Here is a 21,934-nt window from a genome sequence, read left to right as displayed (position 1 = left end):
GAATAGTCCTGGTACTCTTGTTAATAATCATTTGACCAGCTGTGCTCAGTGGCTCACACCTGTAATCCCAGCACTTTGGAAGCCCAAGGCGGGCAGATCATGAGGTCAAGAGATCGAGACCTTCCTGGCCAACATGGTGAAACCCCATCTCTACTAAAAATACAAAAATTAGCCGGGCATGATGGTGGGTGCCTGTAATTCTAGCTACTGGGGAGGCTGAGGAAGGAGAATCACTTGAATCCAGGGGGCGGAGGTTGCAGTGAGCTGAGATCGTGCCACTGCACTCCAGCCTGGCAAAAGAGCGAGGCTCCATCTCAAAAAGAAAAAAGAAAAAAGAAAAAAATCATTTGACCATATATTTGAGGTTTTATTTCTGGGCTCTCTCTTCTATTTCATTGGTCTATATGTCTTCCTTACGGTAGTACAACACTGTTTTGATTACTGTAGCTTTGTAGTAAGTTTTAAAATCAGAAAAGGTGAGTCTTCTAGCTTTGTTCTTCTGTTTCTGTATTGTATTGACTATTTGAGGTCCCTTCAGATTCCATATGAATTTTAGGATATGCATTTCTATATCTGTAATCCCAGCTACCTGGGAGGCCTAGGAGGGAGGATCCCTTGAGTCCTTGAGATGGAAGCTACAATGGCCTATGATTGCGCCACTATTCCAACCTGGATGGCAGAGTGAGAGCCCATCTCTTTGGGGAGAACTTTACTGGTCCACAAATCTAGTTGACATGTGAAAATGCATGTTCTTGTTATAGATCAAAAATGACTTAGGCTCAGTACAATACAGTTCTCCAAACACAAGTCTTCGTTTGCAAACAGAAGTTGAAAAGGAATCAAAAAACAGAGACAAGCTAAGTTCTCCCTCAACTGAGCTGCTGGAAAAATAGCATCTCCAGATTTTCTTTCAGGCTTTGAGAAATTTTCTCCCATTCCACACTTTTATGTTGATGCTGATATCACCGTGGTGCAGAACGGCTCTGCAGAAGGGCTCCCCAGCTCCTATTCCCTGAATCCTCCTCCTCCTCCCCTCCTCTTTCTCTCTCTCTCTCCCTCAGTCTGCCGGGCGCTCACGGAACTGGAACCAGCTGGGCCCGGCCTGACCTGAATGAGCGTTTCCTTGTATTTTCAGAGTGACTAAGAAAGAACTCTAAAACGCTATTAGCAAAATTGCCTGAATTTTTTTTACAGCTTGTATTACTTGAGTAATAGTCCAGTAACAGTCTGTTATAAGTAAATATTAATATAATTTATAACTTCAAGTACCCAAAAATAATCCACATTATTAAAAATGTTTATTTTTCCCCTTTCTCTTTTCTTTTTTTTTTTTTTGAGACAGAGTCTCACTCTGTGGCCCAGGCTGGAGTGCAGTGGCGCAATCTCGGCTCACTGCAAGCTCCGCCTCCCGGGTTCATGCCATTCTCCTGCCTCAGCCTCCCCGAGTAGCTGGGACTACAGGCGCCCGCCACCACGCCCGGCTAATTTTTTGTATTTTTAGTAGAGACGGGGTTTCACCGTGGTCTCGATCTCCTGACCTTGAGATCCGCTCGCCTCAGCCTCCCAGAGTGCTGGGATTACAAGCGTGAGCCACCGCGCCCGGTCTTTTCCCCTTTTTCAAAGATATGCAAGTGTTGTAGTCAGGCCCTTTCCAAATGACTTTCATGACTTCCAAACTCTACTTCTCCACAAGGGAGGTAAAGAGCATATTTCAAGACTTAGAACAATTATAGAATTTATTTTAAGAAAAAGTTAATTTTCAAAAACACACAATTTGACAAGTAAAAACTACTTTTTCTAAAGGAACTTCCCATACAGCCAACAGATTAAGTTTTTTGGCTTTTGGCTTTAACCCTTGGAGTCTTTATAATCACCAACTGGCATATGAATAAAAAAGCCATTAAATTAAAATAGAAAAGGAGGCCTAATTTATAGTTTGAAGTTGTAAACTGAAGATATCAAAGCTGAATTTCCATAGTCCAAAATGTATGTCTTTACAGAACGGCAAAAGACCAAAAACTTAAACTATTACATTCATATTTTCAAAGATTTTAATTTCCAAAGCTCACGTGTCTGAAATACAAGGATAATGGAGATGATGATGGCAACAGCTAACACCGATATAATTCGGTAACAGCTTGGTACATAACATTGATTCAGTAACATAATCATGGCCAATATTCACAAAGTACTTACTTCACAAGAGGCATTTTACATTTTCTCTAAGTGTTTAATCTTCACAACAAACCTGTGAGGTGGGTACTATTATTTTCTTTATTAACAAATATGGACACTGAGGCAGAGAATTGAAGTGACTTCGCTAGGGCCACAAAGCTAGCAAGGTAGTGTTTGGTAATATGTTTGTGTTTTCACCATCAATAACTCTCAACGATAGTGCAGTAACACTGGCAGCTGCTGTTCCAAGCACACAGCTGGTCCTGAATGTGGATTCCAGTTAACTACATCACATCACTTGCCACACTCTTTGTGCTTACAAGTGATTTTCTGCACTCCATCCAGAAGACTTCAGGCCTGCTGAAGTGCCTGGGAAAAACCTTGGGACACCTGTGACTCCACTGTTACAAACAACATAGAATCTTCTAATTGTAAGAAGAACGTTGGTCCCCATTTCTTGGAATTAAGCAAGGGAGAGAGGGAGGGAGGAAGAGAGGGAGAAGGAACATGCCATTTGAGGACAGAAAACTGAAAATGCTTTAAGTAATGCTGCTCTATCCACTGGGCCAACAGCTGCGACTGCAGAGATACAGGTTTTGCCAATAGAGGCTCCGTCACTGGGCACCACCAACGACCGCCTCTAGGGTCTATAAACAGACCCTGTGAACCTTCCTGACATCTCCCTCCTGAGACCAGGACAAGGAGCTGGATGCCAACATCCCAATAAGGGCAAGCACATGTCCTGCTAGGCCAGGGGCAGCAGCCTGAGGCTAGCTTGGGCGATGTTGAGCTCAGGCACCTCCTGGGCGGCAGGATGACTGTCCCACTCCCTCCCTCCTCTTCTCTCACCATACAAATGTTCCACGTAGGTCTTTGGATACTTGAAATGTGAAGGCTTGGTAAAAGATGAACAATTATGCCTGCAGAAGGTCCTTGGCTCTCATTATAAAACTCGAAAGCAAGCAACTGGTGTTCCCAGGGCAAAAGGCAATGCTTCTCACAACCTGAAACCCAGAGGTGGTGAGGAAGCAAACAGTGGCAGGACTGGGTCCTGCCCCACTCCTCCCCAAGCGCCCAGGCTCCACAACGCAGTGGGAGGGAGCCCTGGGCAGTCAGGAGGCCGGGAGCTCATCTCTGCTCCACCGCTCCAAGACCACGTGATGCTGGGCTGGTCACGGGCATAGCAGAGGAGCCTCGGTTTCCTCACAAAACAACAAGATGCACTTAAAATGGTTAACTCACAAGGCTGTTGCAAGGGTAAAATTGAAAAATATATGAAATGTTTTGAAAACATAAAAGTGCTGTATAGATTCAAAATAATAATACAATTTGGGTCAAAGTTGGTAAAAATAAATATTATCTGAAGCCTAATAACGTGCAAAGCTAAAGAAAAACACAGGTGTCACTTCTTAACAACAGAGGGAACTCTTGACGTCAATGGTTGCTTTTGTCAGGAAATGCAAACGCACAGCCAGTCTGCTCTCCCGTCAAGTTGAAAAACAGGTCCAGGGATGAGGCTGCCAGTGGCACCAGCCCCGCCCGGCTCTCAGAAGGCTCTGGCAGGGTCACCTGAGCTTGGCAGCACTTGCTGTGACTGAGACCACAGTAACCACGAGACTCAGGGCCGCATGAGCAGAACGATGGACAGAAAGTGGGAGCCCGCGGTTCTGAAGGGTTCCCACCCCGATTCACAAGGAAGTACCACTGTTGCTGCTCACTCACGCTAGGACTAGTTTGCGCGTCTTCAGGGTTCTCCAATGCAAACTCAACATGCAGGAGGCATTTTCAAAATAATCTACACCTCTATTATGTGAACTACTTATGCTTTCCCGAGTAACCTGGATTCCTGATAAGAGCTCACAGACAGGAAGCAAAATACCGGAAAGTTACTGAATGCTCTTCTAGCAGCTTAGCATACTTTATCTCCATCTTGACAACAGCACTCCAGGGCTTTAAAGACAATCCCCATTTTATACAAGAGATATAGCTCCAAAGGATGAAATAACCAGGCTTATACTGGTAAAGCTGATGAGAGGTGAATGAAAACTTCAATTCCAAAGCCTCTCTCTGCTCACCACGTCATTTGGACTCTGGTAGCCACAAAGACTTAAGCTTCCGAAGGGACTCTGCACTTAACACTCTAAGATGGGATGGAGACGTACCAGGAGAGGGTTAAACCAAGAGGATTCCGATAAAGCACATAGAGGCAACTTTATACTAGAGTTTTGACAGTGTTTGCCCTGCTTATTAGGTCAGTCTTTGCTAGCTGGGCAATGGTACATTTACTGAGTGCCTGCTGTGTGTATCTCAGGTACCTGCTAGGATTTGGGTACACAGAGTTCTTCCACAGGGTGTGAAATTCTTATTAAGAATGTGTAAACATAGAATAGCTGCTGAATTATACTAAATGATGTTTCTGCGATCTATTGCTATAATGTATTTCTCCTCTTTTATTCTGTCAATGGAATGAATTATGTAGACATATTTTTATAATACACATCTACCCTTACAGTCCTAGAATAAGTCTTAATTGTTTTGTTCACACACTGATAGATGCGGTTTGCTAGTATTTGTGTCTATGTTCATTCAGGAGAATCGTCAATAATTTCTTTATGTCATCTTTTGCTATTAAGCTTGTGTTGGATTCATGATACGAGTTATAGAAATTTCTGTCTTCTTTATGGTCCGGAATAGTTTAAATACACTGGAGCCACCTGTTCATTAAAGGTCAGACAGAGGACACCCATGAAACCCTCTGGACCTAGAGCCTTTTAAAATGAAAGCTCTTTAATCACCTTCCCAGTGCAGCTACTCGGCTGATTACAGTCTTTCCATCTCTTCTTGGGTTGTAGCTGCAGTCAAACTGGTTCCTTTCCCTTGAAGCCTTTCCTCATTTCTATGTGACACACATCGTGGGAGATACAAAGGTCAGGAAGATACAATCCCTGCCTTCAGCAAGTCTTCCATGTAGAAAGGGAAATAAGGAAACTTCATGGACATCCGCCACATATGAATTCCTGTTTGGTTTTCTTTTCGGTAGTGCCTTCTCTTTCTAAACCAGCCTAAGCTGTAGTGCAATAGTGATTAAACATGCACGCACATGCACACACAAAGCTCTGGGCATGCCATCCTACTGCCTACAGAACACAGCCTGAAGGCCTTATCCTGGCACTCAGGCCCTCTGCAATTTGGTTTCAAGCTGCGTCTCTATTCTTATCTCCCACTATCTTCTCTCTTGTATCTTCTGTTCTAGCTACACTGGACTATCTGACATTTCCCTAAACTCCCTTTCCTTCTCTTCCTCCTACCACATACATCATCTTGCTACTCCCTTCTCCAGCAGTTCTGAATGTCCTCCAGCCTTCAACTGATGCCCATTCTTCAAGGATCACTTTGGTGGCCCTCCTTCCAAAAATCGACCTGGACTCTTCCCAGACAAAAGTAACTCTTCCTCCTCCTGCAGAAATGACTACACACGGTATGTGCACCTGGGTACAAACTGCTCATCAAATGATCAAATGAGTGGCTGAGACAGACCAACCGCTCAGCATCCCAAGCCTCAGTATTCTCCTCTGTGAGTGGGATGAATAATGGCACCTGCCTCGTGGCGCGTGGGGTGGCCCTGACGATCAAATCACTACTCACAGAACGTTCTGTAAATGCATGGAACACAGCAAACACCCTGCCAAATGAGAATGCGCGTTTCCACTCTCCTGCTGGGGCGGTAGTGAGCAACAGGTGTGCATTTTGCTTTGATTTTAAATGTATTTCTCTGTCTCTCACCTTGTCACTGGATTTTAAATGCATTTCTCTACCTCTCACCTTGTCATTGAACTCTGCAGGCAGTGGAAGTTCACTGCACACTAACCCCAGAGTTGCACAGCAGAAAGTAACTGTAACGCTACAACTGGGCAAATCCTATAGAAGTTCTTTTGTACACAGTGGTCGCCCAGGTACTCCTCGAGGCTACCCCCTCCGGGTCTCCAGCTCCATGAGCCGCTGTGAGGAAACAGGCCACCCATGGGAACCCCCTGGCTCAGCTCATCACAGCGACCTGGTGGCTTCTCATGGATGGGCTGCTCAGGAGACTGGCAGGCAGGGGACAGGAAGTCCTGGGCTCCAGGCCAGAAGGCGAGTGGGATGGCACAGCAGCAAGCTGGCAGCGCCTGCTGTTTACATGGCTTTCCAAAAGTCACATGCATGACTTCAGAGATGCAGGCTCCTCACACTCCAGGTTAAGGCTCTTCTTAAACAATAGGTAGAAATACAACTTCACCGGGGGTGCCTTACTAGATGAGTTTCCAAATGGAGCTAAGAACTTTAATTGGACGTGTAGGTTGTTCTATTTTCAACCAACAGAGGAAGTCCTACTTTAAGTCAACCAATAAATATTCTAAATTCCAACTTAAAAATACACTATATGATATGCTACTGACAAAAAAGATCTTAAAACACAAAACTTTGCCCCAAACAGAAATTTAATACAGATATGATTACTTTTTTTTTTTTTTTTTTTTACAACAAAATGAAACAGCTGTCAATGGTTTCAAGGGGTTTTTTTTTTTTTTTTTTTTTTTTTTGAGACAGGATCTCGCTCTGTTGCCCAGACTAGAGTGCAGTGGCACGATCTCGGCTCACTGCAAGCTCTGCCTCCCGGGTTCACGCCATTCTCCTGCCTCAGCCTCCCGAGTAGCTGGGACTACAGGTGCCCGCCACCACAGCCAGCTAATTTTTTGTATTTTTAGTAGAGACAGGGTTTCACCGTGTTAGCCAGGATGGTCTCGATCTCCTGACCTTGTGATCCGCCCGCCTCGGCCTCCCAAAGTGCGGGGATTACAGGCATGAGCCACCGTGCCCGGCCTCAAGGATTTTCTTTAACTTGAGTTTTAGAACTTGAATAAAACCCAAACTATGTGATTTACTCATCATCTTTACTTATTCCAAAGTCCACAAGATTTGAAATTAAGTAAAACTTTAACTTGAAATTCACAGGAAAATACTATTTACTCTGATATCTTTGCCAATTTAAAAAATACAGATTCTAGTTGTCTTTGATAATTTTACATTGCTGATTCCAATATGATGCTCTTTTAAAATTAAACCCCCTTCTCCAAAATTTAAGAATCCCTAAACCAGTATTAGTAATTATCTACATTTTGTAAGATATTAACAATATAAATTATAGATAATAGCCTGTTATAAAAGACATCAAAAGCTAAATATAGGCTTTCTCCATTACGAAATCTTTATAAAGCTTCATGTAAGGGATTCTGCTTTGGGTCTTAAAAAACTGGTAACTTTTTGAGTCTTTAAAAAAAAAACAAAACACTTTACCAGAATGATTTGTTTACTATCGTAAATCAAACAAGATATAAATGTGTAAGAAGAAGGTTAATAATTTTCCTCTGTCCCCACTTGAAGTCATGTTGAGAGTCTGATAGGCACAGCATTTTCCATGCCTGTTTAGACACACACACCTCTAGAAATACAGCCAGCTGTTTTCATACTTAAAACAAAAATGGAATCACACTGTAAGTATATTACTGTGAGATCTGCTTTTTACAAAAAAGAATACTTCAAGCCAGGCACGGTGGCTCACACCTGTAATCCCAGCACTTCGGGAGGCCAAGGCGGACGGATCATCTGAGGTCAGGAGTTTGAGACCAGCCTGGCCAACATGGTGAAACCCCATCTCTACTGAAAATACAAAAATAAGCCTGGCATGGTGCCGCGTGCCTGTAGTCCCAGCTACTCAGAAGGCTGAGGCAGGACAATCACTTGAACCCCTGGGTGGAGGTTGTAGTGAGCCGAGATCACATCACTGCACTCCAGCCTGGGCGATAGAGACTCCATCTCAAAAAAAAATACATAAATAAATTAAAAATAGAATACTTCATACACATCCCTTCAAGCCAAGACACACAGGTGTTCCTTTTTAGGTCAATGGATTACTAAGAGTTAAATGATTTACTTAAAGTCGACTAAAGAAATACTGCCTGGTTTCCCTGGAGACCTAAGAAATAATTTTAAACGTATTGTGTTGTTTTTAAACATAAAGCACAGCTCAAAAGCCTAGCGGAGAATAAGCAGAAATCTCCTTTTGGGTTCACAGAACAGACTCGTCATTTGAGACAGGACTCCAAGTCTTTTGGTGTTTTAATTACGAAAATCACCATTGATGATCTGAACAAAATACAACGTGTTCCAAAGAACTATGGTCATTCAAGTCATGAACCCAGGAGGCAGAGCTTGCAGTGAGCCGAGATCGCGCCACTGCACTCCAGCCTAAGCGACAGAGCAAGACTCCGTCTCAAAAAAAAAAAAAAAGAACTACGGTCATTCAAGTGGGGCCTGAAAGGTTGCAACAGAAATGTGCTACACAGATCGCTGTGCTGCTCACAAGCAGCCCCTGACTACCCACACGGCGGGGGGGAGGGGGGACGGGGCTCTTCAGATTGGATCCCATGACACCTTTGCTTCCAAATGGGCACCTGAAGCCCACCCTTCAGCTGGCCAGAAACCAGTGCTATGACCTTGTGCAAACAGAGGCTGCTGGCCTAGAGATTCTCTCTTCCTCTCTCAGGAATGTGAACTGGGACACACCGTGAAACCGGGCGGGTGGCACCAGAAGCCTAAAGCTGGTGTGGCAAGGATGAAACACGCGAGGTGCCATATGGTGGATCGGGACTGTTTACTCCCAACTCTGAGGCAGGTACAACTGTTCACATTCTTTGAAATGCTGGAAATAATAAATATATTAAGACATCTTATTCCCTGGTACTGGTTTCAATGAAGCCCAACTCAACCCTTATCCGGACATGGGCAAGAATGAGATCGCTTCTACCTACATGAGCTGGGTTCATTCTGCCACCTCCTGTCCTCCTTAAGTTTCACAAACCCAGCAGCCTTTCTGGACTGTCCCGTCGGCGCTGTGTGGGGCGTGCACCGCTGACGCAGGGACCCACCTGTGCAGGAAGTGCAGCTTGTGCATGGCGGCCAGCCCTGCGGCGATCTCGCATGCCATCCTCTGCAGCAGCATGGTCTGTGAGTCCCCCCGCATGTGCTCCTGCTCGGTGCGCAGATACGCCTTCAGGTCACCCTGCAAAAGTCAGCCCGTTTGAGTTTCAAAACGAACCACAGGAACAAAGTGAGCGCTTAAATACGTGCCTCGGTGAACACTAACTGTTAAGATTATTTATTAGAAACTTCTTTTGTTCATACTTAAAGAAGTTCCAACCCAATACTGCAAAAGTATAGAACACCACTATGCTTTTAGGAACATTCTAACTAGTTAACATTTTTGTCACATAAACACGTGGAAAACAAAACAGTTTAAAAAAGGATAGTTTTGCAATGATGCACATTTAAACTAAATGCTGTGTAGAATTAGAGAAACTCCCAGGTTACCTAAGAGATGACCCGGAGAGTGTAAGAAATGGTGCCACTCACACTGCCTGTTCTATGGACTCCAGGCGGCCGCTGGGCAGTGAGCGCTTCATCACGAAGGCGCCATGGTTACTGCCAAATCTTGGAGGAGCAATGGAGCGGGAGAGAAGGAAAGAAAAATGGGTGGGAAAGGAGGAGAAGTCCAGGTAGTGCAGCAACAACTGCTTCAGGTCTCCCCCAGCTTCCCCAGGATCTGTGCTATCCTGAGACGGTGAAGAGAAAGAACATTCCAGCCACTCCAGAAAAACTCACCACGTTAACAAGCCTACTCTTCAAAGGGGAGCAACCTGAGCAGGAAAATAAACTTACGGTCAGACGCCCAGCACACGGACATGACACTGCGGGGCTCCCCAGGCCTCCTCCAAGACTTCCCTGTGTTCCGCTGTCTTTATTTCATGATTTTCATTTACGATACTATGTTTTGGGGAGTTTACAGTGTATCTGTTATGGGGAATACCCTTTTGAAGGAATAAAATCTTCCATATTCTCCTTACCACATGATTAAATATTTATTGATACGGTATCATTCCAAATTAAAGCTTCCTCCAATCAGTTAATAAAATTTAAAAAGCAAGCCAATAGCTTTCAGTGTTCTTTAAATCTGAGTCAAGAAAAGACTGCTGGAGGCAGGGAGCGGGAAAAAAAAGAAAAAAAAAAAGACTCCTGAGGAAGGACATTTTCCTTGACCCACTAAAGAGTACATGTCTTGTAACTGTTACTGAAGATAGCCAATTTATCAAATACCTCCCAGAATAAAACCTTCAGACACAGTATTCCTTTACAAACATATGCCCACATTTAATACTGAGTACATTCTGAGGTAACTTCTAGGTCCACTCCAAGAATCTAAATTTGTTTCCATTCCCAGTTTCCAAGATCTTTACATGAGTGATAATGTTGATATTAATAGTTGCCACCATTTGTGCTTTCAGCCCTGAGCCAAGTGTTATGTTAGGAGTTTTTGCACTTGTTACTGCAAATACAATGTAAGATGTTTACCAGATATGGAACTGAGGCTTAGGGAGGTTAAGAAGTTTGCCCAAGGCCACAGAGCTAATAAATGGTAGGGCTGTGCTTCTACTTTTTGGTTTACCAACTAGTCAAGAAAGCTCTATTTAGCAAGTGAATTAAATCAGTATGCAGACAACATCAATGTATTTTATAAGAATGAACATAAAATAACTGAAGGTCAATCCCATCAATCTGCTGGGGTCTCCCAAGCGTCATGTGACTGCTCTGCCAGGGGAGCAGTGGCCTTCCCTCGGTGCTGTGCACCAGCATTGCTGTCCTTCACACATTTCCTTCCAAACGTGGTGCCCTCTCCTTTGTTTCCAATGAAATTAGAAGCCACTCCAGAGGAGAAAGAGACAACTTTTTTTTTTTCTTGTAAAAACATATGCCCCTCCATCCAGGTTAGGCTCTGTGGAGCTTGGGAGTTGCAAGGATAACAAATGATTCGGAAGACAATTAAATTCACCCAGAAAAATTCCAGCAAAAAACTCCAGGACTACAGGTGGATGGGAGTTTCATAAGGTAGCCCATAGAGAAAGTAAACATGAAAAAAGCTTAAGTCTATCTATATTACCAAGGAAATGGCAATGAAATTCTTCTGCCTAACCCCTCTGCCACCAATACCCATCTAAGGAAAAACTTACTCTCACACAAAAACATGGTTTTGCTGGGCTGAATCTGGCCAATCCTCAAAACCAACAGCAGCTGCTGGCAGGCAGTGAACTGCGACTCTGGCCATGAAGGCAGAGGAAGCGCAGAGCGGGCGTGGCTGCTTTTCAGGGGTATCTAAAGTATATTCACCACCACTTACTGTTCTTAAAATGTCTTCTCTCCATAATAGCCCACTTCCCAAATTTCACTCAAAGACAGAATACAATCAACAGAAGGGGATTTTACTTAAGAATAGATAAAATCAGTACATTCCAGGCAAAAATATCTTTAACCCAGGAATAGGGAAGAACATCAAAGATTACTGGAGGCCCCTGGTCATGGTTCTCATGGTTGAGACTTGTCGTGGATTGTGTAGGATCCAGGGTTAGTTCTATGTTCCAGAAAGGTCCATAGAGCTCTCCTGGAACCACAGTTTAAAAGAAAAAATCAACATAAAATCTTCAATTAGAGTAAAGATGTTTATGTTAAGCAAGTACTAAAATTTGATTCACTCTATCCAAAACAGACATACTTAGTTATCTGATTTATTTTTACTTTAATGGTGCTTAGTGAATAGACATGATTATTTTGGTCCATTGTTTAAAGAAAAAAAGCTCACCAAGAACAGCAATGTATTCTGAATTAAAATAAACATTCCTTTATCCAAGTTTTAAAAATTTCTCAGGTTCCCAAAACCACCCAAAAAACTGCCGAAGGAAAACTTATGACACTAGATGGCAGCAGAGCGCTACACCAAGCTCTCCACCAGCAGAGCAAGTGACCTGCAACGCCCTCGTGGAATGAGTCATTCAAACACCTGTAAATGGGTTTCTCGCAAGTCCCCTCCCTCAATGCTGACGTGAATGGCCAGGGCGGGCTTTATATAGCTTTTCTGCAGGACACTAGGAGCAATTAATTAATTTCAATACTGTGTAAAAAGTCAACAAGTAAATAGCTTTAGAACTGAAAAATTAAAGTCATTTATATGTTTAATAGGATGATTCTGGGGAAAAACATAATCTTCAATAATTTTATTGAAAGGATGAAAGAATGATATAGACAGCACAACACCCCCACTTCTGCTAATGAAATAGAAGACCTGCAGACTGGGGAAGCTGACTCCGCCACGCCTCCGCGCAGCCCAGGGCCTCTCTTCCCTCCCAGCAGCTCTCTGCCTGTGTCTACTTTTTCTCAGCACCACTGGTCCCCTCGCCCACTGGCATCCATAACCTTATACATCATCTCCTCTTTGGTTGCCATGGATTCTTCGTCTTGTGCCTTTCTAAGCTGAGTCCTCTCGAGGGTCCATCTCTTCTCTCTGCTCTGGCCCCAAACGCCTCCCAGGTAAACCCAGCCCTCCATTTCTCTCTCCTTTCCATGGTTAAACTCCTCAGAAGCCTGGTCAGTCCTGGCTCCTTGTTCAAGAACCCCTTGCCGCCATCAGAAGCACTTGCATCCACCATTCAGTGGCAGCTGCTCTCGCCATGCCTATCAAGGAGCGACCTGCCCACTTCTCCCCAAGCACAGCTGGTCGGGTCTCATCTCACCAGCGTTAACGGAGACGGGCCCGTTCCTTCCTTGCTTAAACATGTCCTTCTTCACCAGCCTTCGGGCACCGCAACCTCCTGCGTCTCTTCTTATCCCACTGGCCGCTCCTTCCTCAGCCCCCACCACTGGCTCTCCCTCCTCTCGCTGATCCATAAGGACCCCGGAGCTCCGTCCTGGTCCTCAGCCCTGGGGACGCTCCCCGCCCAGGGGTTTCAGCCACCCCATGGCTTGAAAGCCCATGCCTCACGTACACCTCTCTGGCCCAGCCCCTCATCTCCCGACTCGACTTCCCTCCCTGTATGCCTAAGAGCCCTCTGGCACAAACCTCTGCCAATCTCAGTAATTGGCATCGCCGTTTTCCAAGTGGGTCAGACCAAAAGTGAAGATGTCATTTGTGAGTTCTGCCTCTAGGTGGCCACATCCAACCTGTCACCAAGTTCTGGGTCTGTTTTCAAACTACCTCCCATGCCTCCGCTGCTGTGGTGTTGGTCCCAGCACCACCCCACCCTGAGGACACACCTGCGCCAGTCTCCCTGCATCCATTCGCCTGAGCAGCCAAAGCCAGTCCCTGAAAACATAAATCCAACCGTGAGAGCCTGGGTTCCTCCCTGCTGTTTTATTTCCTTGTCTGTCTCTACCACTAGAAAGCAAGCTAGACATGGCTAGGACTCCGTCTATTTCCCTGTTGTGTCTCTAAAACCTAGAACAGTGCTGGGCACACAGCATGTGTTTAATATTTGCTTAATGAATGGGAGAAAAAAGAAAAAAACACTTAGGCAGACATTCTAAATGATGCCCTACAGGTTAAAGTAGGGACAACTGTTTTCCCAAAGCAGCCCCATCCTATCATTTCCATTTAACAATCTAATAAGAATGAACTCAAGAGTAAATCTGAAATTTCACATTTTTACTGGGCTTTTAAATTTATTACTTCATTACTCTGTACATTAAAGCTAGCCAAAGACACTTAATTTGGGAAAATAATACTCTTTAAGTAAAATCTGATTCTTTTTGAAAGTTTATCTTTGTATAGTAAATGTTACTTTGAGAACAGAGAGTCTAAATTATTCCAAAATTCTGTTAAAGTACAGTCATGTGTCACTTAACACTGGGGATGCCTCTGAGAAATGTGTTGTTAGGCAATTTCACCATCGTGCAAGCATCACAGAGTATACTCACATGAACCCAGATGGCCAGCCTACTGTACCCCGAGGCTACATACGGTGGTTTCTTGCTACAGCCTAGGCTTCAAACCTATAGAGCATGTTACTGTACTGAATAGTGTAAGCCACTGTAACACGATGATAAGTATTTCTGTATGCAGCCTTGACCTCCTGGGCTCAAGAGACCCTTAGGCCACACTATATCTATACAAAAAATTTTTCTTTCTCAATAATATACCTTAGCTTACTGTAACTTTTTTTACTTTTTAATTTTTTAAAACTTTTGAGTCTTTTTGTAATAACACTTAGCTTAAAACAAAAACACATTGTACAGTTGTACAAAAATATTTCTTTATATCCTTATTCTGTAAGTTTTTCTGTTAAAAGTGTTTTTCTTTTTAAACTTTTACGGACAACAGTGAGGCCCCCATCAGCCTGCCCAAGCACCATCGGAGGGCGCCAGAGAACCTCTGCTGAGATCACAGCTGCCACTCCGTGTGGCTCCAGCTACAGGTGCACACCTTGGTTATAAGCAGCGACGACCCGTCACTGCAGCAACAGGGGAGAAAGAAGACAGCACCTAGGAGCAGGGTGGCCACACACATGGGGAAGCAGTGCTGATGGAGGAAACGCAGGGGAGGGGGGAGCAGGCACCAGAGAAGACAGGAAGGGCCTGGCCAGAGGCAGCCAGGGCAGACTGTCAGCAAGGGCCAAGGCCCAGGCTGCAGCCAGGCATGGGGAGGGCCAAAGCCATTGGCAGGGCCCCAGCACAGGGCCGGGCACCGAAACAGGGCAGATCCAGGGACTGGGAATGTACCCCCTACTCAATCACCCCCACACCTCCACCCATGCGGTCGTCCAGCACAGGCCTCCCCTCTGCTGTCTCTGGTCAAGGACCCCGTCCACCTGTGCCCCCGGCTCTCCTCACGCCTGTTCCACCGTGACTCCGTGTCCCCTCTCCTCTACATGAGCTCCTTAGGGGCAACGACACATCATCCATCTTGGTGTGCCCGGTGCCTGAGGAGAAATTGCTGACCTGAGGTGCCCTGGTGCATAGGGCTTATTAATAACTACATTCATAAAGAAGAGCTGCCCATTAATTAGGCATTTCTGCACCAAAGGCCAATTCTAAAATGGAGGCCTCCCGCTGGTGGTGGCATTAAACCACCTGGTATAAAAGCACACAGGGCTGGGTCATTCCAGCACTTTGGAAGGCTGAGGTGGGAAGATTGCTTGAGACCAGGAGTTTGACACCAGCCTGGGCAATATAGTGAGACCCCATCTCTACTTTTAAAACAATAGAATAAAATTAGAATAAAATCAAGCCACCCATAAACACACTCACTTTGGCACTAGTAACTCTGTACCCTCAGGCAAGTCCATCACCAACCCTGACACACGCAGCCTGGGTCTGATTCTTCAGCCAGTCCCTTCCCCTCTCTCAGCCTTGGTTTCCTCATCTGTAGACTGAAGCTACTGCTACGGGTCTCACAGCATTGTCAAGATGACTCACTTGATAGGAACACACATCAAATGCCCAGCACCGGGCCTAGCCCAGAGAGCTCAGAGCTTCCCCGTCGTACTCCCCATTGTGGGCAGTGGCCAAGGTTCCTTCCAGGTCTAAGAGCCCACGGGTCTAAGCTCCTCTGATTCTGCCCCCAAGTCACCGCTCTTCATGAGAGACAGAAGAGCACAAGTCCCACAGAGCAACGCCCTGCTGTCAAAGAATAGCTAGTGGATGCCCTCCCCTTCTCCACTGCGAACTGCCTTCAGAAACTGACTCCATGTTTTACTGGCTGAATTTAGTAAAGGAGTTCAGGATACAACATTCAAGAACACAGTATCATCTGCTGCGGAGCCAGCTGATGGAGCTGAAGAAATTGCTGACCTAAGAAAGATTAGGATGTGGCAAAGGTTAGTCTACATCCTCCTTTTTCTTTCCCCGCTGGCAGCCTGGTCTCCAGCGTGCTTTTTTTCCCTGTCCTTACCCCTTCCACTTGAGCCTTCCCAACAGACCCAGCCGGCCTCGCCACCAGGGCACAGCGTCCCGTCTCCACACTTCCTTTACAAAGCCTTCCCCAGTGATCCTGGTTGGGGCTCCCATACTTCTATACACACTACCCAAGCTTTTATTTAATAATTAGAATCAATCAATTTTAGTAACTAAAAATGGCCACCACTTACTGAGCATTTTCCTTGTGCTCGGTAATCTCATCCATCATCTTACTTAATGGTCAGGGCAGTTCAAAGGGGAGACAGTATTACTGCCATTTTACAGAAGAGGTTAAGGGATTTTCCAAGGTGATAAACCAGTGAGTGGCAGAATGAACATCCGAGCAGGCAAGTCAGGGGCGGGGCTTATTCACTTCTGTGTTCCTTAAAGCACCAGGCAGCTCCCGGCACTTCGAATTTGCTCAATCCATTTTTGTTGAGTGAGTGATCCTTAATCAAAAGTCTCATTGCCTTGATATTCACGTGAGATCGGTGTGTACCTGCCATGGCAACAAGTTCTATAAAACACCCTCCAGTCATCTCTCGGCTCCTCTCATAAACATTGTCACCGTCAGCATTGCAAATCTGTGGCTGCAGGCCAGCTACCAAATGCACTCAGAAGAGTTTTCATTTACTTTCATAAAAATTCCATGATTAAGTGCCTTTTAAAAACAGGCTGGTTAATTCCATCTTACAAGGAATTAAGTAAGTGCAAAAATATTTTCTCCTTTCTACTTGGGAGATGTTATCATTGGGCACGATGAATGCAGGATGACGGCTGAAAAGGCCACTGTTCATTCAATCGCTCTTGACCTGCTAAGACAGGCAGCGATAGCCGGTCCTTCACCACGGCCACAGCGGCTTTTTACAGAGCCCGGACCGCTGCCCTCTGTGCCCTTTGGACTGCGGCCAGGGGGCAGGTCCTGCCTTGGGTTATGCCCCTCTGATCAGAAGGGCCTGTTTCTGGGCAGGTTTTGGGTCATCCAGGCTGGGAGCTGGGCTCAGTGTCAAAGTGACACTTTGGTGTGTCCCATGGACAACCCTCGGTCCCTTCAAGTGGATGCCCTCTCTGGCTCCCTGGGCTGGTGCTACCTGACCGCTCTTGCCACACAGTGGGAGCCCAGAGAAGCTGGACTTCAGTGCCAAGAACCCTGTCAGGCCCCTAGTCCTTGCCGCTGGAAAACCTGTTCCTTTTCAAGTTTACGAGGGCCCAGAAGTGATATGTATGAAATTGCCCAAGGAAACAATGTGACCTCTCACTGCTGGACAAGTTGGTGGCACCCTGTGTTTATGACCTTGACTCTGACATAAGACTGGCCACGCCAAGTGATAACCAAAGATTTCCAAAGGGCATCCTAGCCCCCTAACATTGGTAGCACCTGACACGGCACCTTAAATTGTGGGAAGTAATTATCCATTTTTTTTCTACTGGGGTAAAAAAAAAAAAAAATGCATAAAATACCATTTGGCATTGTAACCATGTCTAAGTTTACAATTCCAGAGTTAAGTATATTCTCCTTGCTGCACAACCATTACTGCCAGCCCCCTCCAGAACTTGTTCAACTCACAAAACTGAAGCTTTGCATCCATTAAACAACTCCCCATTTCCCAGCCCCAGCCTGCCCCGGCACCCACCTTTCTACTTTCTGTCTCTAGGAATCTGACTACTCTAGGTCCCTCCTGTAAGTAGAATTACCCAGAACTTGTCTTTTTGTGACTGGCTTGTTTCACTTCCCATAATGGCCTCACGGTTCATTCATGCTGTAGCCTGTGTTGGAATTTCCTTCCTTTTAACAATCCTCCATTGCACAGAGAGAGCAGATTTGGTTTATCCTTTCACCCATCGATGGACACCTGGCCACTTCCACCTCCCAGCTACTGTGAATAGTGGTTTCAATAATAATCCATTATTGTGAATAACGTGTGCAAATATCTGCCTGAGGGCCTGCTTTCACTTCTTTTGTATATATCCCCAGAAGTAGAACTAGCTGGATCATATGGTAATTGTATTTTTAATTATTTGAGGAACAATGATTGTTTAAAAAATTTTATTGATCAATGTACCATTAGGTAGGACGCTTAAACACAGCTATTAGCTCTGCACTGCCAGTGGAAGCTTTTGGTGGGGACCAGAGCTCCTCGGGATGTTCAGGAGTGACCGTCCCCGAGTGACTTAGGAGGGTCACATAAAATGTGTTTCGTGAAGTCACATCTGCTCATTCTAGAAGGCTGTATGCATAATATTCACCCCAAAGTATAAGAGCCAATCAAATTTAGGTAAGTTAATATGCTTTGAATACTCAGTCTAAATATTTGGATAACATGTATTTAAGTCTGAGCTCTAAAATTGTTGGGGAAAAAATTATAAGGATGCTGAGTTAAAGAACAGATGTATTTCTTATATTTTCATAAAAATGATGTCTATACAATGATAAAGATACAAATAATACTCTAGATCAATACTGGGTCATTTATGGTAACATAAAGGAGTTATTTCGCTATGTTTTTGTGTTTCTTTATAAAACAGGTTAAATTACTAGTCCCAAAAAGGATAGCTGCTATAAAAAATAAATTAAAATAGCATTAAAACAAAGCCCACCTTCTGAACCCATTCAGAAGAAAACATGAAGCGGAGTGGCCAAGGTCTTTGATCATTGTATGAAAAAACTAACATTGTCTACTGGAACTTTCAGGAACGGATGCAGAAGGGCAAAGAAGAACTGGAAAATGCTAAAATATATGAGATAGTTTTCCAAGCCACCTCCATCAGCCAGGAAATGGGCAATTGTCAAATAGATGCTGACTCCGGCTCTATTTCTGTGATGGTCATTCACAAAGACTATGTCTCAGCTGTTATTTATAATTAATATAAGGAGCTTAGGGACCAAAAAAGGCAACATGAAACAGCCCAGAATAGTGGACCTCTGACAAGCAGACTTGCCTTGTGACCTAAGGGCGCATTTCTGTGTCCTAACTTTTTTTTGTTGATGCTGTGTCAGTGCCAAAATCACCTTCCATGGGTCACACAGAGCTAGACTAAAAGGAAGCTATTTTTATATCACAATAACTAGGATCATACATTTTATAACTGATGATATGGAGATCAAAACCAATTATATAATAATATGCAATAACACCCTGAGAAATCCCAGCAAGAACTCCTTCCTCTTAGTTCTCATGCCTCTACTAAATAATTGATCATGTGTCACCTCTCACTGGGCGACCTGGAGGACAACGAGCACACTGAGTCTCGGTATCTCCAGGAGCAGCATGCTGCCTTACTTCAGTTAAGTGTCCAATGAATAAGCATCCCCCACAATGGCAGAGAATATGAGGTGGCCCAGAAAAGTAGGTTTAATTCCAGTTTTCCTTACATGGAGAGAGAGCTCTAAGAGGTTCCAACTCCTTTGGGGCAGGATTAAAATGTTAATTTTAGACTTTGTTACGTTAAAAAATGTGCATGCTGTAATTTCTAGTGCGACCACACAAAAAAATTAAGAAACGAATATCTCAAGTCCAGACTTGTAGATGGGGAAAATTGAAACAAACAAAAAAAATTGAGAATCCCAAAGAACAGAAAAAAAGCAAAAAAGAAAAATTGTAACAGGTACAAAAAAGAATACCAAATAGGTAGATAAGATTACAAATATCTCACTAATTACAAGAAACGTAAATGAACTACATATTCCATTTTAAGTGACCACGACTGCAAGATTTAAAAATTTTTTAACAACAAACTATTTACAAGAGGTGTAAACCAGAGAAGAAAAGGATTGACAGAAATATAATTTGACAGGCAAATTCTAACCAAAAGAAAGTTGGTCTAACTATATTAGTATCGATAAAACCCGACTTTATCTTTATTAATGCTTTTAACCTTAAAGAGAGCCCCTTCACAATGATAGAAGGTTCAAATTATAGGAAATTATACCAACCTTAAATGTTCATGCCTACATAACAGGGCATCAAAATGTAAAAACAACCAGACTTAAAAGGAAAATCTATAACCAAAGCCTGTCTCAGTAACCAATAGAAAACTGACTCAAACCCCCTCCACACTCCTTCCCCCAAATCAGAAGATATGAGAGATTTAAACAACCTCACAAACTTGACCCAGAGGACCCATGAAGAATGCTTTAAGGAACGACATCAGAATACGCTTTTTCTTTTTTTCTTTTCCAGCATCTACAGGCATGAAAAAACACTGATCCTAGAGTGAAGATGAACACAGCCCAGAAGAGAGACACAGCTGACTCAAAGCCAACACCTAAGATGAGCGAGAACTACCTTGTTGCAATGAGCCACAGATATTTGAGGGTAACTATTACATAATCCAATGAAAGCTAATGTTATCAAGTTTATTAATCAACCACCTCTGCCAATGAGAGAAATATTCGAATCACACTTAGGAATTAAAACAAAAAATCACGATGCTTACTGTTCTTTATTTAAACAGATGAAAATGTTATTTGAATTAACTGGGAATTTGTTTTGGGGTACTCCTATTTTTCTATGCACAGCCACGGAAGTCTCAATGTTCCAAAAACTGAGATGATGCAAAGAAATCAAGTAAAACCTGACTCATCCAATTAACAGCTCACCACTGTTTTTGGAAGATAACAATTACATGCTAAAAATGGGCTTTTAAAAAAGATGAAATATTCTGCATGCGGGAAAAGATGTTTAGAGGAAATTTCACATAGAAATTACTATTGAAATTATTCATGAAACTGCACAAAGAACAATCTTTCCAACTGTCCAATAAATAGTATTATCATGCTAAGAAATAAGGTTTTAAGAAAATAAATCTAACTCTTTAAACATATAAATGTCACATACGTTTGCTATTTTCAGATGCTGACAGATGAGGAGTACTCTAGGTAAAGTGATTCTTGGGCTCTCTCAGGGGGTTAAAGTGTTTCAAGATGTTTCAAGCCCGGTTCAAGCTCTTAGGAGGGCACATCTAGATCCAAGCTCTGGCTCCGGCTCTGCTATACACTTGATCCACACCATGGCCATCACATGGAAAGTATGGACAAATATTGGTACCTAACTCTGGAGTTTGTTATCATTAAGTATGGTAAGGCAACTAAATAGCTTAGCACAGGGACTGCTGTGTAACCAACCACTATGTAAGTGTCAGTCAACACTATCACTATCACCAAAGGTAATAAAAGTTACTCATCATAAAGTTCTTCAAGTGGGGGACAGACATGAAAGTAACCCCTCATCCAGCATGTCCATCTGTCAAAAACGCTTGAGTACAACCTTTGGAATGCTCAAACTTGAATTCCTTCAAAAAACTTACCAAGTCACAGAACTCAAACACCAGGAGGTAGGGGATCGCTTCTACGCACTGTCCAACACACTGAAGAATATTTGGATGCTGAAGAATGCTGGGAAAAATAAAAGCCATAATATTGTTCATCAGGAAGCATGATAATAACATTATTCAAACAAAAGCATAATAATAAAATTATTCAAACAGTAATCCAAATTTTTTCATAATAATTTATATAATATTTACATAAATGACAGGCTAAAAGGATCACAAAGATTATACTTAAAAGGTGTATACTAAGTTATCTAGCAAGTAATTCAAAACCAATCAAGTGAATATTTTCACAAATTAAAAAAGAAATCTTAACATAAGAAACTTTAAAAATTTTTTTTCAAGAGACAGGGTCTCGTTCTGTCACCCCGGCTGGAGTGCAGTGGTGCAATCATAGCTCACTGCAGCCTCCAACTCCTGGGCTCAAGTGATCCTCCCACCTTAGCTGGCCAAATAGCTGGCATTACAGGCACATGCCACCATGCCTGGCCTCAAGAATTTTTATCTTTAGTAATTTAAGTTTAAAGATAATATTTTAAAGCAGCATTTAAAAGAGGGCAGACTATATAGTCATCCCTTAGTACCTGCAGGAGACTGGTTCCATGAATCCCTGAAG

At 43.6% G+C, this 21,934-nt stretch overlaps 1 protein-coding gene across 3 annotated transcripts in view; it reads right to left on the bottom strand.

The window, feature by feature from the left end:
• LMTK2 (lemur tyrosine kinase 2) overlaps positions 1-21,934 on the bottom strand; it is a 100,633-nt gene that overhangs the window by 26,056 nt on the left and 52,643 nt on the right. For all 3 annotated transcript variants that reach the window (XM_055292290.2, XM_063646116.1, XM_055292291.2), the window contains exons 6-7: positions 21,295-21,382; positions 9,141-9,274 (exon numbers count right to left, since the gene is read on the bottom strand). In XM_055292290.2, the coding sequence (XP_055148265.1) occupies positions 9,141-9,274; positions 21,295-21,382 (222 nt within the window). The remainder of the gene's footprint in view (positions 1-9,140; positions 9,275-21,294; positions 21,383-21,934) is intronic.

This window comes from Symphalangus syndactylus, chromosome 9, assembly GCF_028878055.3.
Source record: "Symphalangus syndactylus isolate Jambi chromosome 9, NHGRI_mSymSyn1-v2.1_pri, whole genome shotgun sequence".
Classification (NCBI taxonomy): domain Eukaryota; kingdom Metazoa; phylum Chordata; class Mammalia; order Primates; family Hylobatidae; genus Symphalangus; species Symphalangus syndactylus.
This window is presented reverse-complemented; position numbering and strand designations above follow the sequence as displayed.